General features: G+C 37.3%; 2 protein-coding genes across 6 annotated transcripts in view; one reads left to right on the top strand and one right to left on the bottom strand.

Annotated features, from left to right (window-relative positions):
• Positions 1–5959, bottom strand: part of RNF170 (ring finger protein 170) — a 55865-nt gene extending 49906 nt beyond the window's left edge. For 2 of the 5 annotated variants that reach the window (XM_051975618.1, XM_051975615.1), the window contains exon 1: positions 5825–5910. The gene's annotated coding sequence lies outside the window, so the exon portion shown is untranslated. Of the gene's footprint in view, positions 1–5675; positions 5771–5824 lie in introns of those variants that run through there. The other 3 variants (XM_051975617.1, XM_051975619.1, XM_051975616.1) reach the window with 3 other exon arrangements.
• An 839-nt stretch (positions 5960–6798) lies between these two features.
• Positions 6799–25214, top strand: part of HOOK3 (hook microtubule tethering protein 3) — a 94875-nt gene continuing 76459 nt past the window's right edge. Inside the window, exons 1-2 of the mRNA XM_051973572.1 lie at positions 6799–6961; positions 16748–16833. Coding sequence (XP_051829532.1) covers positions 6905–6961; positions 16748–16833 — 143 coding nt within the window. The 5' untranslated portion in view covers positions 6799–6904. The remainder of the gene's footprint in view (positions 6962–16747; positions 16834–25214) is intronic.

Below are 25214 nucleotides of genomic sequence, written 5' to 3' on the forward strand. Positions count from 1 at the left end.
CCAGAAAAAGGAAATTTCTTTAGACTTTTAGTAGTAATATATATATAGTTCTGTTGCTAAAGTCTCTAGAAAACTATGAAAGGTATGATAATGTCCATTGAAATATGCCAAATCCCCAGTAGAAAGTCAAAAGATACGAACAAGCAATTTTTAAAAGAAAAAATTCAACATATCAACAATCATTAAAAAAAGATGTGTTAAATCACTGATGATAAAATTAATGCAAATTAAAAGAACTCTTAGGTTTCTTTTCATATCCAGATTGGGAAAAAAAAAGAAGATGGTCAATGCTATGGGAACACAGATATATTCTGGCACTGTTGATGGAGCTGTAAACTGGCCAATTCACTCTTCTGAGAAACTATTTAGAACTATATTTAAAAAACAAACAAACTTTTAGCTATATTATAAAAATACATACCTCTTGATCAAGAGACAGCCCTAATAGACTTATACCCCAGGGAGGTCAAAGACAAAAGCAAGGTCCCATATATACAAAAATATACATTGCTGGGCTTTTGTAACAGCAAACAATTAGAAGGACTGTAGAATGGAATGACTGAATAAGTTGAATATATGAATGTAAGAAAATTATTATGCCATATGGAACCATATATATGAAGAATTCAGAGAAACCTGGGACCATTTGTATAAAGTGGTGCAGAACAAAATAAGGAGAACCAGGAAAATAATTTATACAATGATCGCAATAATGTAAAAGAAAAACAATACTGAAAGTCTTTAGGACTGATCAATATGATTAATTATCACCTCAAAGGACTTCTAGTAAAGGATATTTCTTGTCTTTTATCAAAGAGACACTGGAATACAGGAGTGGAATGAAGACGACATATATATATGTATTTATGTATATATACACACATATATATATAATCATATGGAAACCATATGTTGGTTATTGTTGGTGGGGTTCAGGTGGGTTTAAATGTATTTTATTTTAGACAACCTACATGAGCTATTTGTAAAAATTATGTCTCTATTCCAAATAAATCAAGGAAATAAATGTAAAGCTCCAAATAACATTAGTCCAAATTTTTCCAATTCCTAATTATATGACAAAAAGCAGCAGTCAGTTATGATGATAAGGTAATCCAAAGTAATTAGCTGGATTTGTTAACATTTCTCCATTTGTAAGCCATCTGTAAAGAAAAGGCAGCTAGACTGAAAAGGGAAAGACTAGAGGCAAGGAGATGTAGCTATGTAATTGAGACAAGACAATATATTAGAGAAATGTTATACAAATAGATTCATTAGGATTTGGTAACCTCAATATGGAAGATGAAGAGAATGAGGAGAACAAGAGGTGCAAACCTGGAAAAGTGGTGCCTTTGACAGAAATAAAGAAGTTAAAGTGGTTAGGTTTGAAGAAAAGATAATGAGTTTTGTCGTAGACGTTCTGGGCATGCATGCATGTATTCCATAATGCAGTAAAAACCTTTTATGATGAGATGCATGTAAGAAATCCAGTTCAAAATGTCCGAATAGTAGATGATGATATAGGATTGGAACTTAGGAGAAAGACATGGGTTAGATATGTAGGCCTGGAGGAAGTAATCTTCATATTCAAGGGAGACTCCAGAGAGTAGATAAAGAAAAGCAGATGACCTAAGTAAATTAGCTTTGGAATATACCCATAGAGGGCAGATCATGGGAGATTATTCCAAGGACAAAAACTAAGAAGGCATGATCAGACAAGTAGGAAACCAAAAAGAAGCAGTCTCATAAAAATCCAGAGATGATGTACTCTCTATAAGGAAGAAATGGTCAATAGTATTTAGTGCTATGATGATTTCAAGAAAGATTTGACAAGTTAGTGAATGTTGGTAAGTTGTTTCAGTTGAGATAATCAAGCCATAAATATTTATTAAAAACGTAATGTGTGCCAGGCACCAAGATCAGAAGTCAGATTACAAGGAGTGGAGAAGCGAATTTTTCCTTATTTTGTCTTTCCAATGACAATGGCAGAATGAAGGTTTTATAAGAAAGAGATTGAACTCCAGAAGCAAGATCTAACAGCATTGTTATGAATATGGATCAAACACTATAATTTTGCAAAGGCAAAAATATCAATATTGCTAATTGTAAACATTTTCTACAAATAGAAAATTTAATATTCACTAATGAATATGTGATAGAATGTGATTACATTTCTCTTTCCTCTGAGACACAGTACGGGTTAAGTGGAACTGAAATGTTATTGTAAAAAATCACATAAATACTTAAATGATCTTCATATTAAACTTTAAGGTTTTGCTTCATATAGAAGCATAAAAAGATAGACAGAATCAGAACAATCTTAAGACTTGAAATATATAAAATCATTTATATCATAAATGTTCCTGATCGGAGTTCCTGATCTTTCTATTACAGTCTAGTTTTCATTTCCTAAAGTTTTGAAAATTTAAAATATAGAAGAGGTGCTGACAGCTAAATACTAGGGTGGAAGAATCATTGAAAATGCTAACTAAAAAAAAGTAGGGAATTATTGATAGTATACATTGCCTAGGAATAAGGGGAAGTAGATGGCTACTAGGTTTGTTCTTACCTCTGAGAATGAAAAATGAACTGAGAATCTATTGGGTAAGGTTTGGAGATCTACCAGTAAATCTTGATCAACTAGTTGTGGGTTCCTGTGTTACAAGTATTGCAAGTATTTCATGCAAGAGAGAGGGTGAAGAGAGAATTATGTGAACTGACAGGTCAAACAATGTGGGGGGGGGGGGGAGAATGTCATGAATCACCTTCTCCCCTACTTTGGAAAAACTTTATCAATGAAATGGAGTCAAACATATATTTTGTAAGAAACTCAATGCAATTAATAAAATGGCTGAGAGTAAAGGATGAAGAAACATACAAAATTTACTCCAAAGATTTGTGCCTTAGAAGCTGAAAATATGGTATTAATATCAATTGTGAAATCATTTAGAAAGGAAGTTCTTTTTGCTTAGCTTACATAGGCAGCTAGGTGGCGCAGTGGATAAAGCACTGGCCTGGAGTCAGGAAGATCCAAATTTAAATAGGCCTCCCCATGCTTACTAGCTGTGTGACCCTGGACAAGTAATTAACACTGCTTGTGTCAGTTCCTCCTCTGTAAAAAGATCTGGAAAAGGAAATGGCAAACCACTCCAGAAAATTCCAGTTGGGATAAGGAAGAATCATATATGAATGAAAAACAATAAAGGCATAGATGAAATAAGAACAATACCTTTACTACCTAGTTGTAAGAAATGAATGAATGAAAAGCATCTATTAGGTGCACAGCATTTATGTTAACTGCCAGGGATACAAAGAGAAAAGTAAGTTGGGCTGTTCTCTCAAGACTTTGTATATATTTCTACATCATACTATGATTTCCCAAAATATACACTAAATATAATATCCCCTACCCTAACTACCTTACAAAATTTCTGGGAGAATCATGTTAGAGATGTTAAAGTACTTTGAGTACAAAGTTCTAAAAACGTTTAATATTATTATGTGGAGTTTTATTAGATTAAAAATCTAATAAAAAAGAGAAGTGAAAGTATGACTAAACCCAGCACAATCCCATCCCTTCCTACCAATGTCATTTGCCTCTAAATTCCAAAAATGCTACACCAAATCTTTATCCAAAATGCTACACTTCAGCTCTAGGGTTGTTGGGACAAAAGGATAAGCACTGAATTTTGTTTTTCAAAACAGTAGTGTTTATTTTTGGTCACTAACAGAAGTTAGACATAGAATGTAGGAACAATGATTACATTCTCCTAACAGGAGGAGGTAGTCCTGGAAACTACTGCCCAAATCTCCTAAGTTTTCTCTTAAACCTTTTCATTTCACATAAGCTCCAGAACTTCCAAAGGAAAAAACTAATGCCCTGTATGCTCAAGTGCAAGGAAATTTATAAGCTACATGGTATCAGGTATCAGTAATCATTCAGGGAGCCTTTAACATACTTCATCTCGCTAGTGTAGTCAGACCCACAAAGAACACTGAGAAAGCAAGGAGGCAGTTCAACATATTGTAGGCAAGCAAGCAAGCTTTATGGATAGAAGGTCAAGATTTTATCAATCTGGCAAACTGAGGTAAAGTATAAGTAGTACTTGCTAAACAAGACCATAAAGTTTGCACAAAGCAAGACACAAAGAAATGCTTTGGGCCAAATTCAATCCCATTTTAAGAGCATTTATTCACTTGAAAATCTTGAAGAAGCCTTTTATAAGAATGAATTAAGCAGAATTGTGAGAAAATTGTTTTGAACTAAGTCAAGTAACAGTGAAATCTATCTGTGGAGATATTTTCTCCAGACCAATGATTTCATTCACTCCTAATAAGCATTGGGTATATATCAAAGCATATGACTAATTATCCATAATTTACAAATATCTAGGGGGCACTAAGAAATGGATTTGCCCAATCTCACATAACTGAAGTTTAGAAAAGGGGGCTAAAACCAAGTCTTCCCCAGTCCACTCCAGTCCTATATCCACTAATACTCTGGTCCATTGCTATTAGATTAATTGGTCAACCAAGCATTTAAGTAATGTGCTAGCAATGGGGATACAAGAACACGGGTCCTACCTTCAAGAATTCTATACATGCAAAATATCTACAGTATAAATGGGAGGTAATCTCAGAGGGAAGACACTTGAGGGGTAGAAAAACCGAAGGGATAAGAAAGGCCTCCTATTAAATTGGGATTTAAAAGTGAATCCTGGAAGACAATCAGGGAAGCTAGAATGCAAAGGCACACACCAATCTAGGGAAGAGGTACTCTTTCAAGTACTGATCTAGGATCCCAAGGTCATAAAAAGGAAATTCCAATTCTGTGACTTCTAAGCCAGGTACCTGAATTGGGGAGAGAGGGGGGAATCCAAGCATTTCGAGGTAAAGCTATGGAAGAGGCATTCTTTTAAACTAACCTATGATCCAGTGGCCATAAAAAAAGTGAATTACAATTCTGTGACCTTCTAACAAAGACCTTGGTAACATACCATAAATAACATGCAACAACGTTTCTTTCCTCTCTCCTAGCAGCCGAGAATCATTTATAAAAAAAGGCAAGATAACCCCACTTTGCTCAATGGTCCAACCCATTCTTCCTCCCAGCCTCCTCAGTCATCATTTTTTATAAACTCCCAAATTCGGGGTCACCTCAGCCGAGGAAGGTTTCTCTTTCCCTGAATCAGACGTGGCTTTTCTTTTCTGCCTTCCCACACTTCACAATACACGTCACTAGTCTTTCTTTTAAACATGTGAATAACTGGTATCTGCTATTTGCAATCTCCCCAAAAGGCTTCACGAGGGCTTGCCTCAAGTTTGAATCTAAGGCAGAGTCCTTGAATGCTAAACTTATCTGAATTCCTTTTCAGCTTAAAAAAAGAAGAAAAAAAAAAAAAAAAAAAAGCGGGGTGGGGCGGATATTAAGAGAAGCCGCCAACTGAGAGCAAAGGTACCTCGATGGGCACCAAGGGATTCCTGCAGAGATTAGGAGGAGGAGGAAGATGATTAACGCCTAAGTACAGTAACAGTTTACGACAACTACATCTTGCCTCCTCCTCCTGGAAGCCCTGAAGAGTGGGAAAGTAGACTAGCAGCACCACTGACAGCGGGGAGAGGGAAACCTCAATTCTCAAGACTGCGCCCGAGAGGACGCGCCAGGCCTAAATACTCACCCACCACCGGGAGTCGCAGCCACCTGCCCACACCGCCTCCCAGTCCTTGAGGCCCCAGAGAATCAATGAAATGGCCCAGGGAAGGGGCCAGCCGGGCTCTACACCAGGGAAGGCCGGCAGAGGCGCGGGATGGGGCCCCCATCACGCACCTCGGGCGGCCAGTCCGTTGCGGGCCTGGCCCCGGGGCGCGCACCTGGTTCAGCCTCCAGTTATCCCCTCTTGGCGCTTCGGGGGCGCAGGCCTGAGCCGCGACGTCCCGGGCCCGGAAGAGGCTCAGGCGCGACGGTCACAGCGACAGGCAGCCAGGCCCCTAAGGATGCGGCAGATGCAAAGGCTTCCCAATATGCCCCAGACCGCCTCCGGGATGCCCAGCAACCCGCAACTCCTCCTCACCAGTCCCACTCCCCTCCAGCTCTCCAGCTCCCCCTGGAGGAGGAGGAGCAGGGAACAGAGAGCAAGAGAGAGGTCCGGAGCGGGGGTGTGACGGAGCCGGCCTAATAGGGTACGTGGGAGGAGCCACGGATCCCTGGCGGGGGACCGAAAAGGCGCGTGGCCGACGTTGCGCGCTCCTGGAAAGCCGATGGCGGAGCGGGAGCGCGCGTACCTTTCTCAACAGCTGACAAAGCAGAACGTCAATTTCAGTTGACAGAGAGAAAGGGATTATTTCCGGAGACTTGCTCTGCTGCCCCTCCCCCAACAACAGTCACTGGTTCAAATTTTATTTATTTATATACTGAGGTTTTCCCCACCACCGCTGGCGCAAGCGCAATTCCCGAACATAGGCAAGGGAGAGGGGGCGGGGTAAAGGTGAGTGTACAATCCCTCCCTCGCGCGTGCGCCTCTAGCACGCAAGAGGCGCCGGGTGTCAGGGTCGCGCGCTTACGTCGTTGACGGCTGGAACTGACTGGCCGGCGAGGAATGTGATTGTGCGCAGTGGGGGCGGCAGCGGCCGCAGCCACAAGCTGGCTGGAGAGGAGGGATACTCCACCGGACTGCGGGCGTGGTCGTGAACGCGCAGAGCCGACGCGCAGGCAGGAGCTGGACGTAGGGAAAGAGGGGTGACGGGCCCGAAGCGGTTGCATCGGCCTGCGGAAGTGTCCGCTGCGGGAGTGGTCAAGGGAGGTCGGCATAGCGGCCCGGACTCCCTGGACTCAGGCCGCGGTAGCGGCGGCGGCGGTTTCCGGCTAGTCTGGGAGGGTGGTGCCGCCGCCTTGATCCCAGAGTGGAAGATGTTCAACGTGGAGTCATTGGAGCGGGTGGAGCTGTGCGAGAGCCTTCTCACTTGGGTACGTGACCCCGGGAGCCGGGCGCTTATTCCTTCTCTGGTGCTTTTCACATTCCCGGGAGGTGGAGGGGGGAACTAAAGAAGGGGGAGCACCCCGGGCGGTGGCACCGTCACATCCGGGCGGGCGGGGGCCGCGAAGACACCGGGGCTAGCCTCCTCTTCTCCTGTCCCACCCCCAGCGCACCCCACGGATGTCGGGGAGATGGGGTGGGAGCCTAGGGACCACGTCCGCGACTCCAGGGGAGCCCGAAGTTGCGTCTGTAGCCCAATCTCTGATGTGAAAACAGGTTCTATGGAGGCTAATGAGCGGGCGTGAACGATTCTTTAATTAGAGAGCTTGTTTGCTGCTTGTGAAAGGCTCCAGGGCTTCACCCTGCTGCTAACGTTGGCTCGCCCAGCGTTCTCCAGCAGCGTCTCCTAGTGAAGCCAAGAGACGTCTACCCAGGATCCGATTTGTGGTAGTGACCCTGGTCTTTGTCTCAGCTGAAACCTTGGAATGCCAAGAAGATGCTAGGGGGCTTTAAAAAAGTGGTGCAGCAGATAGAGGTCTGGGCCTACTGTCAGGAAGACCCAAGTTCAAATGTGCCATCATGCTTTATTAGCTGTGTGACTCTGGACAAGTCACTTACCGTTTGCCTCAGTTTCCTCATCCTTAAAATTGGCTGGACAAGGAAGTGGGAAAGTATTCCAGTATCTTTGCTAGAAAACCTCAGATGGGGTCTTGGACACAACTGCAACAACTAAACAACGAGAACTTGCCCGTTGAGCTCTGGGACATCTTGTGAGAAGGGAAATTATGCTTAAAAGACACAGGAATAGATCTAGATATCTCATCTTAAACAAACTCGGGACCTTTGGACTCGGTACTAGGAGGTACTTCGTGGTTCTGTGCTCAGAGGTCCTGAGTTTGTGGAAGATGCGTGCTTGAAGGCATTTGAAACAGCATGCATTTAGGAGCAGAAAGGAAGAGATAAAGGCAAGTGTGGAATGGAGTAATCAGGAGAATAGAATAACTTTAACTTGATTTATGCTTCTTTGTTCTTAAATTCTCCTTAAGAACATAGACCAGTACAGTGTGCCCAATGGGAACTTAAAAATACTTGCTTGTGAAAAGGCAGTACATTGCTACATTGTACTCTAACAAATAGAGAAACTGTAGTAGTTCATAATACATAAGGAAGATTTTCATACAAAATAACCTCATGATTCATATATTCCAGTCCTTTATGAACTAAATGAGGGGGGGTTGTGGAGAAATGGGGAGACAGTTACCAGCAATAAAAGCTTGATGTAATGTGATAGGGGTTCAGATTGGAAGTTAGATTTTTAGGTTTAACTACATACCCTGTGCCCATCATATATGCCTGCTGCTCCTAATGCCACTGGAAGAAAGGTTCAATTGGTTTTAACCACACATTTGTTAGCATTCTCAACTGGGCCCTCATTGTTGACCACCAGTACTTTTATTCTACTATGAACAGTATTCTAACTGCTCTTTTTCCAGGTATTATTTTTCTATACCTTTTATTCTCAAGCAGCCTACACTGTCATGCTTCTCTTCTTTGACCTTAGGCTTTCCCAGTAAAGGACCTTGCTTCATTCTTCACTGAAAAAAACTTAAGTCATCAATTAGGATCTCTCTCTCCTTTCTAGTTCTACACAGAATTCATGTCAGCAACTTGCCCCTCAGTTATTTCTTCTCAATTTGCAGTCCATTCTTTTCCACTGACTGTACCTTTGTTGCTTTCAATCATACTTAGATCACACCCAACCTTAAATCTTAATACCACCTTTCTTACTCTTTCGCTGTCTATCTTCATTACCTCCTTTTTCTCACTTACTTGCTCCTGTGAGTCTCGTCCCCATCAGTGAACTGAAACTACATTCTCCATAGTCATGAATTTTTTCTTTTTGTTTTGACATTTTGTATTCCATCCTTCTTTTTAAAGAGAGTTCTTCCTTATAATAAAAACTGCTCACAGTCTCTTAATTATTAAATCTCATAGCTTTTTCTCCTTCTTTATTCTTGATTTCTCTGCATTATCTGCTTAACTCCCTTCTCCTTTACACTTTGCAGTTATGGAAGTGTAGATATGCAAAACTTGTGTCTTTGGAGTTCCATCAACAACTAACTGCCTGTAGTATATCTCCATCTAGGTGCCTCCATGATTTCAAAATAAATATGCCTAAAACAAAATTCAGTATCTCTGCCTTTAGACCTTCTTCCTTCTTTTTTTCTACTGAAAGTACTGCCATTCCAGTCACCTTAATTTGCAACTGAGGAGTTATCCTCTACTCTTTATTCTCTCCTTATTTTCCACTAATCCTCAATTCTTCAACATATTTTGCTTTTCTGTACTCACACTATTGTATACTTTAGTACAATTAGTCAACTTTTTCCTAGACTGTTGATTCTCCTGACTCTATATATAATATAGTCTTTATCCTCTCAAATCCATCCTGCCAAAATTATCTTAAAGCACAGATCTGACTCTAACATTCTTCTGCTCAAGAAGCTTCAGTAGTTCTTCATTGCTTTTATAACAAACATTGTTTTTTATAACTGTTTTAGAATAGGCTTCTTTTCATTTAAAGTTTCCATTAATCTAGCTCTAGTCTAACTTTCCAGATTTAATAATCCCCTTCATACCTGATATGTTCTAGCTAAACTGTACTCTTCTTCATATATGACTTAGCATTTCTCATTTACATAGTAGTTGTTCACTGGATAGATTCTGGATCTAAAATTAGGAAAACCTGAGTTCAAATCCTGTATTATATATTGTGTCTATGAGCAAATCACTTAATCTCTCTTTATCTGTTTCCTCCTTTGTGAAATGGAGCCAATATTAGCACTTATCTCACAGAGTACCAGAAGACATAAAACTTGTAAAGCTTTTAGGAAAGTGTCTGACATATAATTTAATAAATTCTTGTTTCTTTCCTTGCACAGGATGCCCATCCCTCTCCCTGCAATCCATGTACTACATTCTCACTTATGCTTCTTGGAAACCCTAGATTTAGTTCTAAGTAACATCAAAAGGACTTTTCTGCTTTTCTTAATTGTTAGTGCCCCAACCCCTCCCATCACTATGTATTTATTTGTGAACATGTGTCCTGTACTCCTTTGGCAGTCCTTATGAATCCTTTATCAGAATAATGTTTTAAAATGCATAAGATTACAAAAGAAACCAATTATATTGAAATACAGTTATCAAAATATTTTAAAACAAGTTCACGATTTCTGGGTTAGAATGTAAGAGGAACTGTCTCTTTGTTGTATTTGTTTCCCAAGGAGCCTAGCACAGTGCCTAGCATATGGGTGGATAATAAATGCTTGCTGATTGAACACTACAAGTGTACAGTGGTTCCGCTATATTTTCTACAATTGGCAATTCTAAAAGTATGACATTAAAAACAGGTGAGAATCTGGGTTTTAAAAGTCTGTTTTGAGGCTAGGAACAGGAGATAGGATACTGGTATAAGAAGGAATAAGATTTAAGGTTTGATAAGGTTAGGTATATGAGAGTAATGGATACATTTGAGTGTTATGTAGAAGTAGATATTTGTCAGTAGTTTGGATACAAAGAGGAGAGGATCTGAGATTATTTGCTTCAGAAACTGGACAAATTGCCCTTCCTTTGGTAGAAAAATGGGGATGCAGATACAAAGCTCAGTTGAATAGTGATAGTCTTAATTGAAACAAATCAGAATAAAATTTAGAAGTAAATTTGAAGATAATCCTCCTAGATATAATTTAATACAAATGTGAAAACCATAGTAAAATATAGTGAAGGAAATGCAGGGTACCAAGAAAAGTACCCCTAGACAATACCAGTTTGGTATTTTTCTAACAGTAAAAGAATAGGCTGAAAAGTACAAAGCAAATAGAATGGTCTAGAACAATATTTCTCAAATTGATGTATCTAAAGACACATAAGGCTTAAAAGATGTGATAAAAGTAAATATTGATTCAGGAGCTCTAGGTTTTGAGATCCTAAAAATAAAGGAATTGTCAGGGAAATTTTTGATATAAAATTGAATTAAAACTTATTTTACTAAAGATGGGTGCTTCTGTTCTCCACACAACCATCATTTCTTGCCTGGACTGTTTCATTAGTCTCCTAATTGTTTTCCCTGCTTCAAGTCACCTCTTTTATCCCTATTTTACATAGGAAAATCACTTTAGTGATCACTAAATTGCAACCATATTTCTTCCTTCCTCCTCTCTTTATAAACTCTCTTACTTCAGAGATTAAACAGAATCCTTTGATTGTCATTTAAAATTCTTTAAAACCTGTGCCATAGTCTTTCTTACACATTTTTACTTCCCTTCATATACTCTGCTGCCTGCTTATTCTGTCCGACTTTCACTTCTTCACATATAACACCTAACCTCCCAATTTGTATACCTTTACCCATCCTTTTGTTGTCCATGCCTAAATGGATTCCTTCTTCATCACCTTCTCTTAGAAGATTTAGCACAGGCTATACCTCTTACATGAACACTTTTCACACACACACACACACACACACACACACACACACACACACGCATACACACTTCTCAAAAACCGCTTTATAATTAGGTTATACACAAAACCTATGTGCACTTACATGTGTTTATTTGGGCTTCCTAATAGAATATAAGCTGAGGAGGAGGAATTGTTGGCTGTTATCTTTACGTCTATTCTCTTTAGCACAATGCCTGGCATGTTACAGTCCCATAATTAATGATTTTTAAAAGGTTTTACATTATACACATTTTGATAATTATTTTATATTTAATATTTTAGAGGAGAAAATTTATTAGTATTTAGAATATCGAAAATTCTTCAAATAATTTGGCATGTCACTAAGAAGTATTCTAGAATGAATAAAAAGATTTAAAAAGGTCAAAATAGTCCATTTTCTGGGCAAGTAGAGAAGTAAGGGAAAATAAGATTGAAAAATAGTCTTTTATGATGGTCATTGCAGAGCAAAGCAAAAATTTCTACAGTGAGGACTATGAAAAATATAGGTAGATTATAAATGAAAAATTTGAGAGGAAGGGTCAACAATCAGTCTTATCATCTCTTTATACGACTAGTTGTTAATTCATTTCAATTATGTCCAGATCATCATGATTCCATTTGTGATTTTCTTGGCAGAGATACTGGAGACATTTGCCATTTCCTTCTCCAACTCATTTCACAGATGGGCAAACTGAAGCAAATTGGGTTAAGTGACTTGCCAAAGGTCACACTGCTATTAAGTGTTTGAGACCAGGTTTGGATTCAGGAGTGAGTTTTCCTGATTCTAAGCCCAATGGTCTGTCCTTTGCCACCTAGATGTCTTTTATAAAATTAAGCAACATTTCAAAATGATCTTTCATCAAAGGCTTGATATTTCTTTTGAAATTGCCTTGTATTCTCTTTTATTTATTAAAAAGAAAAACATTGACATTTTAAAATAATTGGTGGGATAAAAGATCCATCCAGTTTTTCTAGTTAATGCTTACCTTTAGTAAAAAAAAAAAAAAAAAAAAATCATCCTACTAGTTAATCATTGGGTTTTGTATTTGTGAGAAGCATAATCACAGTGTTAGGAGTGAGAGATTTTATTCCAATTCCGTTATTGCAATCCAGAAAGCTTCAGGTTAAGAGAGGATAAGTAATTTGCTCAAGTTAAAGCAAAGATTGGAACTGAGGTCTTGTTTAAAATTCAGTCCTCTTTTCACCATATTTAAAGATCCTCACGTTCTGTATCTTTAAAAAATATTTTTACTTTTAATGTACTGGTATAATATAATATAATAATCGTTATTTTTACATTAATCTTTTCTAGTGGAAATAAGTAGTTTGGTTTATGGGTTACTATTTACCATCACAAAACATCCCTAATTCCATTCTCACTGGCAGGTAATTTTTGAGTCTTTTTCCAGTGCCTAAAAAATAATTCAACTTTCTTGTGGTTTTTAATGAATTAGGAAGTAATTTTTCTTTAGAGAACATGAATAACATAAAGACACAATGTTCATAAGTAATAAAAGTGAATGGGTACTTTCATACAAAAAAATACTTGACAATCCTGTGATATCTTTAAGGATACTGTAAAATTCATTTGGGGTATGGGAATTCCCTCCTCTTGGCCCTCTTTCTCCCTCCTCCCCAAGTCTAGAAATATTATTCCAGCTGTTTGGGGAATTCTTGGAGGATAAGTGACTGCTTACCTATGTTTTCAGAGCTAGTATGCCTCAGACACAGAACTTGAATCCAGACTAAAATAATTAAGTACACACTGAGTTTCAAAAAATAGTCTTTTATAATCTCTTTCAACTTTTGCTATGGTCCTTTGATAGTCCAAACTCTTATTGCCGTTAATACTTTTTTTAAGGTGTTTCTAAATTTTGGGATTTGAATGTTAAAGTTCAAGAGTAGTAGCTCAAGCAAACTAGTCTGGATTGTCAGGGCAAATTGTAAAACAGGGATGTGTTTTTGACTCAGAGGATGGAGAGGAAGAGTTGACATTTTCAAGCATATCCTGCTGAACTTGTCCATTTATTTGGGTATTACCTTTAAACTCAAGAAGGCAAGGCAATGAATGAGTGGAATTAATAAGATGAGAACCAGATATCATCATGAGTGTTTCTTCTGTTAATTAAGATTTGAAGCATTTGTGTTTTGTTCCAGGTGACTGGTAGATTTGCAATAGATAATAGTAAGACTGCATTTATCTAATATTCTTGGTAAAGTAACTGTTCTAGTTACAGCCACAAACTTGGAGTTACGTTTGATTTCCCTCTCTCTTGCATCCCTCTCAGCTTATCAGATGTAATTCTGATAAATTTTAAATTGTATCACTGCAATATCTCTCCATCCATTTCTTAATTTGATCATTTGTTCCTACAACCAGGACTGGTCTAATCTTCATTACTGTTAACAAATATAATGTAAAAAGCACTAATTCAAAAGGTCTTCAGATTCTGGTAGTTTCTCTCCTACCCCCATCCCTTGTGTCCAGCTTACTTTCATGTTTCTGATACCTCAATAATTATCAATAGATCTTGTTACTCCATTATTACTGAATGAATGTAGATTCCTTAACCTGACAATCAAGAAAAAGTGAATTTGGAGTCAGGGGACCTTGAACAAGCCATTTAATCTCTTGACTTTAGTGTTTTCCAATCTGTAAGGGGAGGGGATTGGATTTTCTGAATTACCTTCCAGCTTTTAAATCTATTGATCCTGCATATTTTGGCTTTAGCCTTTCTTTCCCAGCCATATCTCCCTAACCCACAAATTGTTTTAGCACAATAGGACTATTGGCCCTTGAGCTCCCCAGACTTTCTTGTCTGGATGCTTGAGAGCTTCCATCGACTCCATTCCCTCATTTTGCTTGTAAAATATTATAGAACCTTCCAGATCCAGCTCAAGTTCTGGTAGAGATGAGTAGGAAGGAGGAGAATAGCTAACATTTATATATAGCATTCTTGCTATGTGCTAAGTGCTAGGAGACCCTAGCAACAACAACTACCCTAGGAGAAAGTGATTTGCCTAAGGTCACACAGCTAATCATTGTCTTAGGTGGCATTTGAACTTGTGTTTTTCTGACTCCAGCCCCAGCACTCTATCCATGGTACCCTCTAACTGGCCCTGATCTCTCTGGCCAGAAATGATCTTCCTGTAAATTGTTGATACTGTCTATATTTGATTTTTCTATGAAATCTCAGAATACCTATTCTGATAATGCTTCCTTTTGTTTGTGCATTTACCCTTTAAGGTTAGGACTGAATTTAGAGATCAATTCCCCTATTTAAATCCCTCAAAATTAAATCTTGGACACTAGCTGTGTGGAGAACCATTTTCCTCTATCTCAGTTTCCTCATCTGTAAAATAGAAATATTATTACATAGTGCACATATTATCTATCTTATAAATTGTTGAGTAAAACCCCTCATTTTTCAGGAAAGGAAAATGAAGCCCAGAAAATTGAAATGATATGACCAGAGTTAACACTGCTTTTAGACACAGACCAGAACTAAGACTGCAACTAGTAGATTATCTTCTCCATTATCTGTATATTGAGCATTATCCTAGCTCCATTCCAGAGCCATAAAGTACCTTTAAGTTACTATGGCAGGAGAATTTCCAGCTCTGCTGTTCATGGCTCCTCCTAGGTCCCTTCTTTCTGCAAACTATTTTTGCTGTGATCACAAGTTCCAAGGTCGCGCTGCCTTAGCTGATGGGAAGATGGGTGAAACATAGACATATTGGTATTAGTTCTAGTTTACATTTTATTTTCCCAAAAAAATTTAGGAAACAGCAGCAGACACATAACACAAAAAGAAAATTGTCTATAAAATGTGTGTGTTTTAAAATTATTTTTCAAAATTGATTTCTTTAATATCTATTTTATTGCAAGTGAGTGAGGTGTGAGGAATGGGAAAGCTGTAACAGATAAGTATAGTCAAACAAAGAGGTAATCACCTCTGATGAGAAAGGTAGCATGTTTCCTGTCAGTCCAGGAATTGTAATTGTTTTCCTTTTTTGTTATCTTTGCCTTTCCAATGGCCATGAAATGCAACCTCATATTGTTTTGAATTATTTTGATTTGCATTCCTCTTATCATTAGTCATCTGGAGCATTTTTTATAGGTTAGACTAGTTATAGTTAAGACTGGATTTCTTCCCTTGAGAACTGTCTCTATTCTTTGACAATTTATGAATTCAAAAATGGCTCTTGTTCTTTTCCTATATGTCTTAGAAATAGTAACAATAATAGTAATTAACAGTTACATGGCACTTTAAAGTTTGCTAACTTTTGCAAATATCATCTAACTTGATTTTCATATCAACCCTGGGAGGTAAGTAAGCGCTATTAATATTCCTATTTTATGGATAAATAAAGAAAGTGAAGCTGCCACAAGTGACTTGCCCTGGGTCACATAGCTAAGTAAATAGTTAAGGCTAGATCAGAGAAATCTGATGGAGAGATGTTTTTGCCCAATTGACTATTGCTGTTTAATCCTGACAACTTTTAATTTTATGCAGTAATTGTCCATTTAAAATATTATCTTTAAGCTTTATTTGGTCAAGGACTCATCCTGTATCTATACTTGTGAAGTCTATCATTTCTCTTGGTTTATGAAATGATCTTTACAGGTATGTCAGATATTTATTTAGAATTTATTGTAGCATGGTCTAATAGATGTTTTTTTCTGCCACATTGTGTTTCTTAGCATGTTAGTTGAATAGTCTTTACACCACTAGTTGGCATAGTGATTATTTAACATTGCTGCTTATATTCAGTTGTTTCTGAGTCTTGAATAATTAATTTCTTCTACTGGTGAATTTTTTTTCCTTTTTAAATCAAATTGTACCCAAAAAAATTTTTTTATTACTAGTTTATGAAATAGTTTGATATCTGGACTTCTGGTCCTTACTTTGAATTTTAAACTTTTTTTTTTCTTTTTTTACTTAGACAAGGAATAATGTATGTGCCTTGATTGAAATCTCTGATTTATCAGTCAGAGCATTAGCCAATATTGTCTGACTATAAAACTGACTTTAGGGGGGTATTTTATTTTGTATAGTGCTAATTTTTTTGTTGTGTTAAATTTATAGTGTTTCTTTTCAAACTTAAAAGAAACATTTTTGGTTATTGTTGACATGATCTGAAATTAGGGCTTTAGCTATAAAGCATATGGTATATACCTTTGAAAACTAATTTTAATATAATAAAGAGTTACTTTTAATCAATATTATTTGATTGGCAAACAATAAAATTATTTCGTTTCTTATTTGCAGATCCAGACATTTAATGTGGAAGCACCATGCCAGACTGTGGAAGATTTAACGAATGGGGTTGTGATGGCCCAGGTGCTTCAAAAGATGTAAGACCAAAAAGTCTTCATATATAGTAGAAACTATGAAATATACATAATAATTCTGATATTGAGTTTCTTACAGATTCAAAAGGACTGACCTGATAAATTTGCTTTTAATGTAGAATTAAACTGTAGGTATAGAGAAGTTTAGTTTTACACTATTCCTAATAGATCATTAGAAGATATAATTCCACATTGTATTTCAGAAAGGCATGATTAAATTAATTAAGCAAAATTAATTAAAGTAGTACTTTATAGAGAAACAGCTATTTCTTGATGTCTAGCAAACTGGGAAGATTTAACTTTATTGTTTTGGATATGTGAATAGCTAAATTTTGTTATGGTAATGTTTAAAAATGTTTATGCAAGGGAATTCTAAATGTGAGTCAACAAATGCATCTTAGCAATAAAGACTAAGGTGTGTGCCTATCTTTTAACTTAGTAATTTTGTTTTTATCTTAAGAGAATTTTATGAAAATGTAGGTTAATAAATCTGTGGTGTGTTTTTAGTTTAATGTGATTTTTGTGTTTGTGTTATATTAAATTTTCAGGTCTTCTGTTTCTTAAATTCATGATTAGTTTTGATTTATAAGCCTTTACACATAATTGGTACATCAGAAAGAAGTTTCTGGGTGTATTAAATTATGTTGTGAAATTAAGATCCTATGTTAAGAGTAATTTAATAGCCTTATCTGTAATTGATGGGATTATTTGGATTTCATTTCCCTTTTAAAGTTCTTTTATTTAAGCTTCAAAGTATATTATCTTTATTCTCCCAGATAGCTACTTATCATTCTCAAGATCTTATGATCTCTGTCTCCACAGCATCTTCCATGTTCTTCTTTACACTCACATTGCCACCACTTTAGGGCAACCTCTAGTCATCTCTTGCCTGAACAACTGCACTACCCTCCTAGTGCCTCAAGTTTCCATCTAGTCTAATTCATTTTCTGTACAGCTCAACAATGATTTTTCTAAAACACTGGTCCGACCTTGTCATGTCTCTATTTAATATACTACGGGTGGCTCCCTGTTACTTCTGGGATCAAACACAAACTTTTTTGGGGGACAGTAAAAACCTTTACCCTTTGTGATCTCTTTTTACATATCATTCCTCTCCATAAATGCTACATTTGAACCATACAAGTCTCTCTGATTTTCACACATCACACTACTCTCATTATTGTGCCTTTGTATTGGCTATCACTCATAAATAGAATGCTCTCTCACATTTGTTTCTTGAATCCCTTAATTTTCTTATAATTCAAGTGCACCTTATGTGAAGCCTTTCTTGATCTCTCCAGATCTGTAGTTGCTAGTTTTTTCTCTCAAGACTTTTATTCATATCGCATAGAAAGGGTTACTTGTATGGATTGGCACCTAACATGTGCCAAATGCTGTGGTAATTACTTTTTTAAAGTATTTTATTTAATACAGACAAAAATCCTATGAGATAGGTGCTTTTATTATTCCCATTTTACAATTGAGGAAAGAGAGTCAAATTGAAGTTAAATATTAGTGTCCCAGGGCAGATTTGAATTCAAGACTTAAATGTGTATATATTGAACCTAATGTAGATACTTCATAAAGTGTTTGTTGACTGATTGAACCACTTGAAACTTCAGTGGTCTTATTTCTCAAAAGAAATTCATTATAATGTTTAATTATATTTTTTATGAACAAAAATCTATTTTATCCTCTCCATCCACTCTCACCTCCAGCCCTGTAGGGGAATAAAAAAAAAAAAAAAAAAACCCTTGTAGCAAATTTATAGACTCAAACAACAAATTAATCACATTCAAAATATGTGAATCATTCTTTACTGTGTCCATTACTTCCTTTTAGCAGGTATATGGGATGCTTCTTCATGGGTCCTGTGAAGTTTTGGTTTGTCATTGCATTGACCAGCATTCTTTAAGACTTTTATAATTGTTTATTTTTATGATGTTATCAAACAAATTGTTCTCTAGGTTTTGTTTACTTCACCCTAAATCAATTCATATAAGCTTTCCTAGGCTTCTTTGAAATTGTTCCTTTTGTTATTTCTTAGGGTAGAATCTTATTCCATTATATTCCTTTACCATGATTTGTTCAAACATTTCTCAATTGATGAAAATCTTGTAATGTTGGAGAAACTGTGGCAAGACAGAGATTAGTTTTTAATATTTTAATTGTGAAAAATTTAGACTAGCTGGCTGCATGGGATTCTTGTCTCAGATCATTCAGCAGCGAGCAACTAATGCAAGAAACCTTTATAGGGTTTTGGCTGTCGGGGAAACAAAGGCATGGGCCAGAGAACACTGGGTGAATGGACAAGCCATAATTCCAAGAGAGGCTCATAACTTAGTCCAGCAGGATAAAGGTAGGGGGAGGGGGGGGTCAAGAACATAGGGTGAGTGGACAAGATAAGAATGTTGAGGGCAAGAGACAGTGAGACAAGGGGCAATACTCAAATAGAAGGGGAATTATCCCAGCAAACACTTGAGATAAGTTATCTTTTCTTTCTAGTTCTCTGCTGTTGTTGTAATGCCAGGGAAACTGAGACAAGACGGATTAGTTTTTGATTTTATAAGTATGGAGAGTTTAGACTAGTCAACCGAATTGAACTCATGTTCAAAAATCATTTGATCCTGATCAACTGAGTCAGGCAACTTTAAAGGATCTTTAGCAGGATACAGAAGCTGAGAAAGCAGTTAGTCTAACATTTTACAGCTGTTGTCTTTACTTCAGAGAGAGAGGAGTTAACTTAGTATTTACAGACTTGGATCATGGCTCAGTTCCTATCAAAGAAGGGAATAGGACCATTTTTTGATAGATAGGGACTTCTGCTGAGAGCATAGGCCAGAACAGAGTTAATGTAATTCTACTCCAGGGTAGTTTTGGACAAGGATGGAGTCACAGTGCGGGCACCTGGATCATTGTTTTTCTTTTCTTTCCTTCACTGTATTACAATGATATGTAAGACTGAATTTCCAGTTTTAATGGTGGAGGGGGGTTGAGAAGGGGATCCCAAAAGTTTGGAGTCACAGACTGGTTTCCTAAGGTGTCTCATAAGAGAGAGGGCACCTTTGTCCAGCTTTTTATCATTGACATGCTAATTCTGTGGCCCAGAGATAGGGCTCAGGGTCAGGGAGTGGTCTCCAAATTTGGTTCTCACTGACCTATAGATTATCCCAATTTTTGTTTGTTTTTGTTGAGGCAATTGGGATTAAGCGATTTGCTCAGGGTCACACAACTAGGAAGTATTAAGTGTTTGAGGCTCAAATCCTCCTGGCTTCAAGGCACTGAGATATTATCCCTATTGTTTTAGGAGTTTGGTCTGTGAGACTAGTCTGTTGGCCAGAGCTATCTGCTCAGTCAGCAATGAATTGAGGAGTGGTCTATTCAGAATCAGATGGTTTGTTATACTTAGATTGGGAGTGTGGGAAGTCCCTGAGGCAGATTGCAAAACCAAAAGATTTAGGGTTACTGACTTGTTAGAACAGAAGTCCTCCTTAAAATAAGGGGACCGCAAAATCATTGCTATTTACATCACTATTATAAGAAAGTGGACTGCTTTAGACATTTTATACTTAATGATGCTTTCCTCTTTGATCACTTAGTCATAGGCTCTGTACAATTTAATAGTAACTTTTGAGGCATAATTCCAAATTCTTTACAGAATCCTGGATCCGTCGTCAGTTCCACCAGTAATGCATTTGTTTCCCATTTGTCTCTCAACCTCCCTATTAATGATAACCTTCCTTTATTAATAAGTTACATTTGTAACACTGACGGGTATGAGGTGAAACCTGAGATGAATGAAAAGTCTGAGAGATAGACTTCGTGGGTAATTAATAAGCAATGTATTAATCAGGGTAACAAATAATAAATTTATAGTTAGTGGTTTTTCTCAGTAATCAAAAACATGAAGAGACTGCTTTTAGAAAAGCATCTGTCTCTGACAGGTGAAAATCAACCCTAATTGGTGAACAGTTAACAGGAGTGTGGGCTAAAAGTCTTCAGCTCTTCCTATTGAGAATATAGGCTGATGATGAGATTCAGCTATCTCCAGCAGTCTGGACAAAAGAATCCATCTCAGTCCAGACCACTTGGTTTTCTCCTTTCTCCTTCATGAGCCTAAACTCCAGTGGCATGGTTACAGGGGCATGAGTTCATTGCTTTGAGCAATTTAATTATGTTTACACTTTAAATAGAAACAGAAGTAAGATCTCCTAATTGGATCCAAGGACATGGGAGCATATATCCCAGTGATAAGGGCAATCTTTTCTATCAATCATACCCTTCAGATACTGGCTGACTAACTTACAGGGACTAGTCCCTGAATGAGAAAATAAAAAACCTGGATCCTAATTAATAATGGTAATGAGGTTTGGCACAGGGTAGGAGGGAGTTATGGGAACTCCCTTCTGGTCGGTGCAGGTCCTTTGTAAATGACCCGAAAAGTTAAACTGGCAAAAGAAGTTTATTATTAGAACTGAGAAGTCAGCTTTTGCAGGCTAACTTCCTTCATGACAGTAAGTAAAGATCTAACAGAGAAATCCTGACAGAGAGGTGAATAAAGTGCTGTTAGAGAAATAGTTGAGAGAGATAAAGAAGGAGTAACGCTGAAAAGAGAATGTTTTTTCAGTGGGCAGGGAGTTGCAGCTATGCCAAAGAGAGAGAGGTTCTTTGGCGTGCCATGTTAGGTCCTCTGCAAAGGATTGAGCTGAAGGAAAGCTTGATTTATGGGCAACTCTTGGTGGGGGCTGGAGCAGTTTGAATTAGAATCAGAATCTGGAATCAGAATAAGAATCTTGGAATTGAATGAGTATCCCTGGACAAACTTCCAACTCAATAGAGTTGGATCGAAATCTCCATCCTCAGGTTGGGCTGAGTAGAAGTGGTCCTGGACTCAACTAGTCCCACCCATATAACAGAATGAAACCATTTATCTTGATTCTCTCAGGGGAGAGCTTCTCTGAGAGACTTTCTCAAGCTTTCCCCCCAAAGTCAGTGAGAGAGTTTTGGGGCTCCCCTTATCAATGGATTATTAATATTATTTTGTATTATTCAAATCTCAGTTTTAATTTGCATCCTTAGTAAAATTTTAGAGCATTTTACATGAATTTATTTCAATTTGATTTTTTTAATTCAACAAGCACTTCATCAAATCCTTACCATGAGCTAGACACTATACTATGTGTTAGGGATATAGTGGCAAAATAAAAATTATTCAGTTCCCTCAAAGACCTTATGGGAAAGAATAACATCTACCGAATAAGTAAATACATGATAATTTATAGAGAAGAAAAGTACCTCTGTGGGAAGTAGGGAGTAATGGTCAAGAAAGGCCTGGTGAAGGTTAAAGGAAGGCAGTATCAGAAATGAAATGGGAGTGCTTTCTAGATAGATGGACAGTGTCTCCAAAGCTGCAAGCAGCAGGAGAGGAAATGTCTATTTGGGGCTTAGCAATTGAATGACATGAAATAAGTGATGAGGAGTAAATACTGGAATCTCTAAAACTTTATTTCACTAGTGATAGGGTCAGACCTGTGCTTTCGGAAGATTATTTTGACATCTGTTAAGAGGACAGAGTGGAGAGAAAAGACTAGAAACTGCACAGAGATAAATTGAACACAATAGGAAACAAAGAAATCGCCCAAAAGTAGAGAACCCAGGATAATTAAAAGACTTTTATGACAATCCAAACAAGAAGTGACAATACTCTTATTACACAAGGGTGTTGGTAGTGTAGATAGAGAAAAGGGAGCAGATGCAAAAAAACATAGTGGAAGGAAAGTGGATGATATTTGGAAAACTGATTATGGGGGCAGTGAGAGATCATTGTAAAGTGTTTATGGTATCTAGTATACATGGTAAGTGCCATAAGAATATTGACTTATTATTAACAGCTAAAGACAAGTTTGGGAAAAAGGGGGCAAATTTTGAGGGGAAGGAAATGAGTTCTTTTGAATCAAGATTAAAATTTTAAAATGTAAGAAATTTCATTGAGACCCCAGAAGTATCTCAGGTAGAAGAAATATAGAGGTACAAGATGAAAAAATAGAACAGGAAGACGACCAGGGAAAAAAAAGAAAAAAGGAGGCAAGCAGAAGAAATAGGTAGGGGAAAAAGTCAGGGAATTGGAATGGAAGCCAACTAATTTGCTACCTCTTCTTGTTTTGTTCTTTTCCCTCCTTACGTATCTGCTTTAATTGTTGTGCACCTTTTTGTGAGGTCCATTAGTCTGTTTTTGTACGTGAGTTTGAGGTGTTTTTGGACAATCAAGATAGAAATTCTCAGAGCTTCACTATTGATTTGGGACTTGAGTTCAAGAAAGAGATGAGGATTCTAAATTTGGAACTAGAAATAATTTTATAGGGGTAATCCTGTTTAATCCCCCCATGTTTTACTGATAAAGGTATTGAAGCACAGTAAAGTGAAATGATTTCCTCTTGGTCTTCAAGGCATAAGTGGCAGGGCCTGAGTTTCAACCTTGGCTGCACATAAAAGAATCAGGATACAAGTTAGGAGGATACCCAAGACCAGGGATAGATAGGCATGGATGATGGTTGTAGGTTATGTGGTCTCTATTAAATAGGGCTTTTGTTAGCAGTCAAATTTGAGGGTGACTTTTTAAAGGTGAATTTTGAATTTTGAAATTGAAAACAACAAAATTAAATAAGGATCATCACATGTGTCTGACTCAGTTTATATTTTGTCTGGGTTCTATGTCTTATTAGTTCCTACTGACTGCTGAATGCATTTCCTACGATAAATGTCTGACTTTGATGTTGCCCAATTCAGTGAATTCCACAGTGTAACCAAATTGGTTTTCTATTGCTCCTCTCATGCAACATTCCTTCTTTAAGCCTTTGCCCCAACTTTTCCTTGTGTCTAGAATATACCACAGTCCTCACATCCATTCTTTAGTGTCCCACTTTCCTTTTAGATAACACCTTAAATACTACCTTTTACATGAAACCTTTGCTAATTCATTACTCTTTCTTTTTCCTTTCAAAATAACCATGTGTTTATTTTGTATGTGTCCTAGATACATACATGCACATTTACAACTGTCTCTTAAAATTTTTAATTTGAACGAATATATACATATTTCATGTATATTGATATGTCTATATCAAGGGCTCAGAATTTATCCAATGTCATTGTAATGTGTCACTGAACTTATTTTGGAGGCGATTTATTTTTTACTTTTAAGACTTTGAAATGTACTAAAGTATTTTGAGAGAAACATTGTTATAGACCATATAATAGGTATCCTTGCTTGCCATGGCTTAACTTTTTCATGTCTACAACTTTAAAGAAGTAGTGATATACCTGGACTTTCCTGTGGTTTAGTTGCTATGAATTTACTCAGTTTGCTTCACTTACATCAACTTAGTTCTTTTTAGATCCTGTAAGTTCTAGTTTGAACTGCTTTAGGCTGAGCCCCACAAATGCTCCCTAAAAGAAGATTGTGGAATCAGTTTTAAGGTCCTTCTAGGTCCTAGACTTCCTCCCTCCTCTTTTCCTTCTTTCTTGCTTACTTCCCATCCTTCCTCCTCTATTTCTTCTCTTCCTTTTTCCCTCCCCCAATTTTTTCTTTTCTCTCTCCTTTCTTTGCTTCCTACTCCCTTGCTTATTTGCTTCCTACTCCCTTGCTTATTTGCTTCCTCTGTCCTTTCCTTCTCTTTCCCTTTCTCCCTTTCCCTCTTTTTCTTTCTCAAAGACATTTGCAGTAATAGTAATATTGAGTATTTAGAAGCTTGAAATAAGAATAGGGGCACCAGACTGGTTATAGAGTGTTTCCTTGAAGTATAGACAGTTAATTTAATCTGCTTGTCTTGTTTTAAGTCTAGGACATGTAATAATAATTACATATCTTATAAAGATCTGCACATATATCTATAGACTTTTTAAAGGTTGTACTTCTTCAGTTAATGATAGACTCTAATATGATCTTTCTCTGTAGATGAATTGTGTGAGATTTTAAGCTTTTCTGTATAACATTTAAACCTCAATTGTTGATAAGTCTAACTCATTATTACCCGAAATATTCTTGCAGGCACACATGCAGTGTGCCTCATCCCATCCCCATTTCTTTTTCCATTCCCTTATTCCCAGATTGTTTTCTGGCCAGATTCTAGGACCCAACAAAAGGAGACACTACAAAAATTCATTCTCTCCTTCCCCCCCCAGCTTCATCTTGCTCTTTTGGCTAAATGTTAATCTTTCACATCTATATAGAAGGGGATTCAGAGTACCTACTCAAACTCCAAACCTTATACCTTCTCTCTTTCCAGATTGTGGGTGACTTAGGTTTCCATTTTCCAGCCTTCTGTGGAATATGGACATTCAGACCATTGGTTGAGCAGTCATCAACTGTGATGCCTTTGGTAACA

Source organism: Antechinus flavipes, chromosome 2 (assembly GCF_016432865.1).
Source record: "Antechinus flavipes isolate AdamAnt ecotype Samford, QLD, Australia chromosome 2, AdamAnt_v2, whole genome shotgun sequence".
Classification (NCBI taxonomy): Eukaryota; Metazoa; Chordata; class Mammalia; order Dasyuromorphia; family Dasyuridae; genus Antechinus; species Antechinus flavipes.